At 35.3% G+C, this 9,646-nt stretch overlaps 2 protein-coding genes across 2 annotated transcripts; both read right to left on the bottom strand.

Annotated features, from left to right (window-relative positions):
* Positions 1-1,003: 1,003 nt before the first annotated feature.
* Positions 1,004-2,392, bottom strand: K444DRAFT_626516 (uncharacterized protein; the record flags this gene model as incomplete). The annotated part of the gene is made up of 10 exons (XM_024882662.1): positions 1,004-1,185; positions 1,241-1,288; positions 1,407-1,457; positions 1,541-1,573; positions 1,709-1,747; positions 1,813-1,886; positions 1,956-2,153; positions 2,206-2,232; positions 2,315-2,320; positions 2,379-2,392. The coding sequence occupies 10 exons, from the start codon at positions 2,390-2,392 to the stop codon at positions 1,004-1,006; spliced, it is 672 nt and encodes a 223-aa protein (XP_024740732.1).
* Positions 2,393-3,217: 825 nt separating this feature from the next.
* Positions 3,218-3,953, bottom strand: K444DRAFT_609640 (uncharacterized protein). The gene is made up of 2 exons (XM_024879611.1): positions 3,658-3,953; positions 3,218-3,572 (listed from the first exon to the last, which is right to left on the bottom strand). Exons 1-2 carry the CDS (start codon positions 3,658-3,660, stop codon positions 3,288-3,290), a joined length of 288 nt encoding a protein of 95 aa, XP_024740731.1. The 5' UTR covers positions 3,661-3,953; the 3' UTR covers positions 3,218-3,287.
* Between the last annotated feature and the right edge of the window lie 5,693 nt (positions 3,954-9,646).

Below are 9,646 nucleotides of genomic sequence, written 5' to 3'. Positions count from 1 at the left end.
AACTAAATGTAGAAATCTTTCATCGATGAACCTTAAGCTGGACGCCACGCAGAGTTTCTTTGGATCTGAGCTATCGAACGACTTCTCGAACTTCATGGATTCATATTCAAGTCATTCGTAAGTTTGAAGCCTAGGATACCGTAGTGAAGTCCATCTAGGTCAGATCTCTCATCGTGGCATCAATTCTCTCCATTTGGTTGTAGAAAAGTCCATATATGAAGCATTCCGATCGAAAGATGTCCCAGAAATTTGTATTTCAATCAGACACAATCGTCACTGCAATTGTCTCCCACCGCTTCAAACACACCACCAAAAACTCGGTACCCGGTTAACCAGCCTTCAGCAGCCGTTAACTACAAATTCCCACACCAACTTCAAGGCGAATTCTCTTTCGATATCCTACGATTCACAAGTATCCAAACACGCAGTTTCCGAGATTCCAAGCCTCCCTCCACCCTGCTTTAGTCCGCTTCAAAATACCCTAAAAGTACAACACTCATCTTCGTCGAATCATCGGCCATCAGATTGTCCACATTTCTGACACTGCCGTCCAGTCTTCTTTTTATCCTTGTACCCAATTCTTGCTCCAAGACTTCATACCAATTCGCGAGATCGTCCAAGTTCCCTTCCTCTTCCCTGGGTCATTGTATATCGTTTCACCAGGCATTGGAGCTCGATTATTGGAAGTGGAAAATAACTTCGAGGCGTCGTCTTGCCGAATGTCATCTCCTAGAGCAACCCAGAGAGATCCCTTAGCGAGAGCTTTGGGATATCTTGCTGGGAAACTTATCTCTTTGAACAGAAGTCTGAACGGATATTACGTCATTCAGAATCAGGATCACGTCACGAAGCCAATTTTCATGGATCTATTCATCTCATGTTATGTTAGCCAACGCTAAGGAAGGAGGGTTGACTTACCATCTGAAGCCAATATGACGAAATCAACTTTTCATTCGGATGAGGAGGCCGAAGCCGAACGAAAACTATCTAAACAATCTAGTTATTATCTGGTTTGGTGTGGCAATAAGCCCAAAGCAGCGCGAAGCTGGAGGATGACCAGGAAGCGGTCGGTGTTCGGAGGAAAATGAGTAGCAAAAGCTGCGACGAATCCTTCCCAGTTTCCGCCCGGACCGCTGGCAATATTGAAGGCTCGGACGAGACCTTCGCCAGAACGTGGAACATCGACTATCACTATTATTAGAACACATTGGGCGAAAAGGGGGGACTTGGGATGATTTACCGACGGGACCGGTGGGAGGAGGTGGTGGTGGTGCGGCGGCGAGTGGGGCTATCAAATGTCAGATGATATTCGAATTGACGGTTTTGTCTGATAATTGGAAGCAAGGCAAAAGACCCGACTCCCATTCATAGGAAGGTTGTGAAGATGAAAGGAACCAAAAACTTACCGGGTCCAGCCGGAGGAGGAGGAGGAGGAGGAGGAGGAGGAACGACGGAGGCTAGAAGGAATCATCGATTAGCATACGTAGCCATTTTTAAAGAGGAAAATCGATCGAAGAGAGAAACAAGAGACAAAACTTACAGGGACCAGCTGCAACGGGAGCAGCGCCGAGGCCTAAGAATGTCAGTACCGAAGACTTCGGCTTGTTTTGTAACCCGCAGCTTGAGACGAAAGGGAAACTTCGAACGAAAGAAACCAGACCCCGCCATCGTGAGAAGCTTCAAATAAGCATTGGTCGAAATGACTTACCAGCAGAGGAGGGACGAGACACGCGCTGGTTGGGGTCAACTTCAACGCAGTTAGATGAGAACTAGCCGGGCCTCCAAGGGGTGAATCTGGAAACCTCAACTTACGACCGGCAACCGCAGCAGCGGCTTTGATGCCCGCAGTGCGAGCTCCCTCGACTCGGGAGGAGGAGGTGGTGGTGCTACAAAGGGGTGAGTCACGTGCTTCACTCTTCAACTATCAACATCCAAAGAAAGCTATTGTCACATACTAATACGGCTCGATGGCTGCAACGAGAGCAGCATCCATCTGGTCTCGGACGGCATCTGGGACCTGGTCGTAACCAACGAGGTCACCTACATCTCGACGCGCCTTGTTGACGGCCGAGGCCTTGCTTCGACGACTTTCATCTGATATCAGCTCGTTCTTCCAAAAAATCAGACGATTAAGTGTTTCATACGTATTATATCTATCAAATATATTAGCTTTCGTCGTAAATCAATGAGCACATTAGGACATACTCTGCCTGTTCGGCGGCGGACATATTGCTGTAAAAGAGGCTATAATTAGCATTTCGAACCCCTGAAGCTTGAAGACTCCAGTCGTGGGCTCGACCTATGGGCTGCTTACTCTTTCCTAGGTATAGATGTCAGTTATTTTTCGTCTGAAGGTCAGATGGGGGCAGAGTACTTACTTTGATGGAGCCATATGGTCTTGTCAGATCTTTCTGTCAGTTTGCTACCGTCCAAAGGCCCAAATCATCACACAAAGAAAAGGGGGAGATGAAAGGAACATACAGGATTGCTGAGACGAGAGATTAATGAGCTTGAATGAAGTCTATTCTCATCTGATTAGTGCTGAAAGTGCGTGGTTGGGATGAAATTTCACAAACAGGTCTCGCAATCGTGGTTGGTAAAGAAAGAAAAGAATTTTTTAGAAATTCAGATCCGTGGGATATACTATTTTCTGCGGGGACAGAAACACTTTGCTGCCATGCGGCAACAATGGGCCCGCTTTTCTAGATTCACACGGTTTTGGCCCCCGAGCAGGACAATGGAGCGTCAGAACTACTATTGACAGGCTCCAGGATATAAGGGACATGATTTCAAGCTATGCTATGCTCTACAAACCACTATATAAAGCTTTAATATTGCGGGGGAACGCCAAGTAGAGTGTTATTCGAGGGCTGGTAGAGGAGATAAGGCGAAGCAGCAAGCTGAGAAGTTCTGTTGCCGCTCGCTTGGAATCTGCAGCCACGACACTTCAAAGCTCTGAATGATCAACAAAAGCTGAAGCAGAAAAGATAGTCGAAAGCCCGCTTTGAATTACTTGAAGACTTCTTTGTCTGAATGATATTTGATTCCAGAATGTGGGGCGATCGTGCCTTTGAAGTGTCGAAGGGGTAGCTTCGACAGAGGGAAAGCAGAGCTGGAAGCTGGCATAAACTTTCCTGGAGGCAAAATTTCTTCTCTTTTAAGGCAAAGCACTATGGAGGTCTCAAAATGCGTAGAGAGCTTCTCAAAATTCAATATTGTATATTAAGGCATTCCTGAACTGGTTTAGAAATCCGGCCTTGTTCAAAAAGGGGGGTACCCCTTGCAAACTATTGACCACGGTAATCAGAGGCTGCGACAGCTACTGGTAATGAAAAATACACCTCGAAGACAACCACCCATGTAAAGAATAGGTAAATATTGCAATACTCGTAATGATCGCTCTTGAGCACAGAAAATAGGAGCAAGGCCACTTGAGAGAGTGATGAAACAGGGCGAGGAAGTCCGCGTTTAATACATCTACGAACCACAGAATGAGCCTTTTTACCTGCAAAGCGCCCCAGAGATTTCTCTCCAGCTTCAACATCCTCTCCGTCTACAGCACCGTGCAGATCCTGCTAATGTCAGCCAAAACCCATGGAAGACCCCAACGTGGCTTTGGTCTGCATACTCCCTTCACCGGAACAAGAATACACCTACCATGTGCGAACACCAAATCTTTATTCTTAACCGCATAAATCAATGACTGCCACTCCACCCAGCACACCCATACTCCCAAACCCCAAAACTAATCAATTCATCTGCTCCACCAATCCCCCAAATACTTCTCTCCTCTCATGCCTCGCCAAGAGCGCCTCTCTAAACTCCTGACCACCTCCCCCATCAACGGCATCGCAGCTTGGCGGATATTCTGAGGATCTTTTGCAGTGGCGGGAGAGATGACCGCTGTCAAGATGATGAATCCGATTTATCATGTTCCAGTTGAAGAAATCGAACTATCAAATGTGAGAACTCTCGGCGGGACAGGGGATTTGAGGGACGTACGAAATGCTACTTCCTACTAACTGGAGTTACATTAGAGCCTCTGCGTGCAAGCTGCCATGTTCTGAGAAGCATTGCGAGGATCGAAACCCCCAGAAGGAGGGCAGTAGGCACTGAGGACGATACCGAGACCGACGGACGTCCCAAAGCGGCGAAGCAAGTAGAAGAATTCTACCTGGATGCACGTTATGAGCATCAGAGCGGAGTATGTGATGGCGATGGATCGTTTGCGGGTGTGCGGTGTGTATGGTAGCTTTGGGAAATCGCAAGTTGTGGTAGGAGAGGAAAGGGTGGTTGTCAATGTTGAGTTGGAGCTAGTGCGGGGTACTGAGGCCCACAGCTAGCTAGCGGACAAATCCGAGAAGCGAAAAGTGATTTTCTGATTTTCTGATTTTCGCACTGGCGCCCCGCAGAGGTTGGACTCAAGAGCAGCGCCCCTACTGAGGCCATTAGCGGGCTAGCGGACAAATCCGAGAAGCGAAAAGTGATTTTCTGATTTTCTGATTTTCTGATTTTCGCGCCCACCCCCCCATACCTTACTAAAAAAAAAAAAGTATAGTATATACGCCTTATTCTCGACTACTCCTAACCCCCTCTTAGCTTATATGGTCCGTAAGGCAAATTCTATAGATTACGAGGTATATCTCTATCTCCCTTACTCTCTATATCCTCTGTACTATCTATATTACTTGAATTATCTATATCTCTTTCGTTCCCTTCTCTTCTAGTATCCTTACCCTCCTCTACTATAACCTCCTTCCCTATTACCTTCTGACCTTATATCTGTTTTTATACTTGCTTTCTATATCTTATAGGTAATTGAGGCTTTAGTATAAAGGGTTTTGCAGATATGGAGTAAGGCTTTCCAGACTTAGTAGGATTAGTATTAAGTTAATAGAAAATATAGACTTTATTATTATTATTATATTTGTAATTTATATAAGTACTATTAAATTCGCTTTCTATAACTATATAGTATTTAAAAGGGCCCCTTGGTCTCTTCTTATTACTATAAATAGTATAAGCTTAAGAGAATTCGGTTCTATAAGTATATACTAAGCTTATCTCTAGATTTGCCTTACTTTTCTCTAATTCCTTTAGCTTCTTGCCCTAGTATAGCTTTATCTCTCTAACTTTAGTCTTATTATTAATTTGCTTTACTACTTTAGTAGTATTATTGGATAGTATAAGAAGATTAAAGTATTATTATAGAGGAGGAGGAAGAGGTCATATATAAGGAGGAAGTCAAGGAATAGAGGGGTTTATTAGTTAAATATATTAATAAGAAAGAATATTATAAACTAAATCTGGATTATTAAAGGATATATTATAAATATTATCTTTTTGCTTATTTATAGCTTTATTGCCTTTTTTATTACTTTTGCCTTTACTAGAGCCGCTACCTAAAGCCATATTTAATATATCTTTAATAAAAAAGAGCTTTAATAATAGTATTATATATTAGAATTAAAGTTATTTTCGGAAAGAGATTAAGGTTAAGGTTAAGGCTAAGATTAAAGCTAGTATAGCTATGTTTTTATTATTTATTTTTAGGATATAAAGATATATATTTAATATAATTATTTAAATCCGAATAAATTTATAATAAATAATACCTAAAAATGGAAATATTAGTATTTAATAGCCCTAGGTTAAGTATATTTAAATATTAAAAAAATTATAATTTTAGGTATTATAGTTATAAAAATAAAAATATAAATATTCTTTCTTTTACTAACTTATAAAAGCTAAAATATACTAATAATAATTAAACTATATTTGACCTATATAGTTAGCTAATTTACTTTACTAATTATAAATAATTTGAGGTAATTTAAATCTTCTTAAATCTCTATATATAGCTTATTATATAAATTTCTATATCTCTATATTTAGTAATACTATAATTATAATTTTTGGATAAGAAGAATTCCCTTATTCTAGTATATATAATTATATTTATTTCTTATTTTTTAAATATATAATTATTAAATTAGAAAGACTTAAGAATTCTAAGTAATACTTTTTCCTAAGAGATATATATTCTTAATAAATAGTAAAAGTAAATATGGAATTATATAATAATATAATTACCCTATACTAGTAACTTTATTTTCTATAAAACTATAATTTTATTTTATCTTTACTCTAAAACTTCTATTCTTCTTTTATATTTTTTTGATTTTATTATTAATACTAAGAGCTTCTGCCCTCTACTAATACCTTCTCTATTAATATCTTTATTAATATCTTTATTAATATTTCTATTAATACCAAGAACTAGTATCTAATTATTTTATAATTTTTTTTTCTTTTTCCTTATTTCTCCTTATCCTTTTTCCTTACCCTTTTTCCGAACCCTTCTTCTAAACCCTTTCTTCTTTAATACTTTTTCTATTAATACCAAGAGCTGGTATCTAACTGCCTTATAACCTTTCTCTTTTTCTCTAAATCTCTCTAAATTCCTCCTCTAAACCCCTCTTCCTTTAATACTTCTACTAATAATACTAAAAGCTAGTACCTAACTACTATTTCCGGGTTACTTTTATTTAGAATTCCCATACTATAAGTCTTTAACCTATTTGCTCCTTAGAAAGCTAAATTTTAGATCCCTTTTCTCTTTCTCTAATATTTTCTTCTTCCCTTTTCTGATATCTCTTATGTCTTTGGGCCCTTTGGGAGTATTTTCTCTTAAACTTCCAAAAAAGAAACTAATTCCTATTTAGATTTCTCCGAACTTTAATACCTCTTCTTTTCTTTTAATACTTATAAAAGCCTTTAGGCTATTACTAAATACCCTAATTCTTTATCTTAGAATATATACTAACTTATTTTTATAGGAAATAGCCTTTCTCTCTCTAATCTCGACTTTTTTAATATATATTTCTTACTTTCGGGCTATTTAGATATTTTCTCGTTTACTTTTATGAAATATATACTAACTTACTTTTTAGTTTCCCTTGCCTTACCTTTTTTTTAATATTACTATATATATATCTAGTTAGTACTAGTTCTTATAACCTATAATTGGGCTTTCTATTTATTAAATATTCGGGTATTTTGTTTTACTTTTACTTTATATATTTTATTTTATATATTTTACTTTTCTTTTATTATAGATTAGGACTCAAATAGTATTTATCTTAAGTACTTGTATTCTCGGATATATAAGACTCCTATAAATCTTTTGGGATTATAAACTAGCCTATTTTGGTTTAGGGAAGCTTTCTTAAAAGTATTCCAGGAATTATAGTATTTACTATAACTCTTTCTAAAAATTAATATAGTATAGATATTTCTGGTCTATTCTTTCTCTATAAAGTAAACCACTGCTCTAAGTCTATATAAAAGTCCTAATTATTCTTTGAGTTAAAGTATAGGTACTTCTTATTCCTATTAAATTAGGTATAAAGGATAGCAGGTGTTTTTGGGCTAGACTATAGTACTAGTTAAGTACTAAAACTCCCTATACTTATCTTATAAACTTATAGTTCGAGATATATTATATTTAATAGGGCTTCTATATCTAATTATTTTATACTATAGTAAAATGTCTTGGTATTATAGTTAGGGGAGTTCTGCTTTATAATCTTATTTATTACTTATAGATTTTCTAGCTAATAAGTCTTGGCTAATGGCTAAGAAACTTATTAGCTATTTTGTCTAAAGCCTCTGGGAGTAGGAAGTTATCTTAATAAAGACTTAGTATTAAAAATAGGTTTAACTAATTAATCTAAATAAGGAGTTTATAGCAGGAGTCTCTATATATGGGTAATTTTATATAATAAACTCAAGTCCCTGTCCCTAGTTATATGAGTAAGCTATATAAGAAACTCTTTCTGGCTTATTAGAGTAGTTTCTATCTCTGGTTATATGAGTTATAATATATAATAAACTCAAACTTTTCTTAGATTATTTTTGGAAGAATTAGTAAGCTTTTCTAGATAGACTTATTAAGGCCTTAGTTTTTAAAGATATTAGTCTAGCCTTCTTATTTCTTTCTTAGGTAATAGTTTAGTTCTTAGGAATTATATATAAATATTGGAATAAATAAGGAGATATATTATATATATTTTCTAGATAGATTAGAATAGAACTTATAGGATTTCTATAATATTTTTATTAAATTTATAGTACTAGCTAGTAAAGACTTTAATAACCTTAATAAGACTTAAATTACGAGCCTGGCTCTTAGATTTCCTGCTTAACTTAAAGGTTAAGTAGTTTATAATAGGTTACCTATTATAGAATATATTATATTCTTTTCCTAAAGAGTACCGGATACTAGTAATAATCCGGAAGCCCTAAAGCCCTTGAGACTCTTTATAAGTTTCGGGCTTTGGGGCTTTTCTATAGCTAGCTAATTATATAAAGTTATATAACTATATAGGTCTGGTATTAATATAAAGTAATTAGTAACTTTATATATAGATATAGTATGGTTTTTAGTATAGCTAGTTTAATATATTATATATTTATATATAAATACCTATAATTTTATTATTATAATATAATATATCCTTAATATATCCTTAATATAAAAATCTCTTTATAATCCTAGACTTTTAGGAGCCTCCTTTATACTAAAGGCAGAGTATATAATACTATTTAGGTATTAAACTCAAAAGGTAAAGAATTATAAAGGCCCTAATAATTATAAGACTTTATAAACTTGGGTAAATTTAAGTATTATAAAAGTATTAAATTTAGTAGCCTAATTTTTAAATTATATAAAAACTAATTAAAGAGTATTACTTTAAAGTATTAATTATAAATTCCAAATATATATATATTTATAAGGAAATAAGACCTAAAATAGTACTAAGCTAATTATAAAATATAGGAAAAAGCATATTAGATATTAGGCTTATTTTTTCTTAATTATCTTAACCTTAGCAGATATTTATATATAATTTATTAGACCTTATATAATAGGTTTACTCAGGAGAAGTAAGGTTAATTAGCCTGGGAAGTTTAATAATAATAGTTAAACTTCCGTCCGGAATAATAGGCAAAGTACTAGTAGTAGCCCGGGTACTTTGGGTTTTATTTATAAAGCTAAAGATATTATACCTATTAATTCTCTATATCTAATAAGAAAAAGAAATAGTATATTTATACCTCTAATATACTCGTTATTATAAAGTAATACTTATATGGTCTATGAGATTAACTATAGTTCCCTTTACTAGAGAAGAGGATAATAAAATTAAAGGAGGATCTAATAGCCTATTATTATTATTATTATTATTACTATTAGGATTAGCTTTAGTAATACTTTTAGTAATACTTTCCGTATTATCTTATAGCTCCTAGAGATTAGTAAATAGAGAAGAATCCTGGTATATATAAGTTAATTAAATCTAAAAATAAAAAAGGGTCTATAGAAGAAATAAAGAATAGAAGCCAGAATTAAAGGAAAGAATTATATATATGCCTTTATTTACCTACTAGTTTATTAGATTCCTTCTTATTCTTAAAGTCTCATATCTATACTAGCGAGTAATACTTTTCTGGGCTCTCTGGGCCTCCTTAGTCTATTATTTAATCTCCTTAAATTACTATACTTTCTAAGTATTTTCTAGTTTTTTATAAGTAACTTTAAGATAGAGATCTTTATATAAAGTCTTTTTCTGAGTATTTTCTA

This window comes from Hyaloscypha bicolor, assembly GCF_002865645.1.
Source record: "Hyaloscypha bicolor E unplaced genomic scaffold K444scaffold_49, whole genome shotgun sequence".
NCBI lineage: Eukaryota > Fungi > Ascomycota > Leotiomycetes > Helotiales > Hyaloscyphaceae > Hyaloscypha > Hyaloscypha bicolor.
The sequence above is the reverse complement of the archived record's forward strand: the minus strand, read 5'-3'. Positions and strand labels throughout refer to the sequence as shown.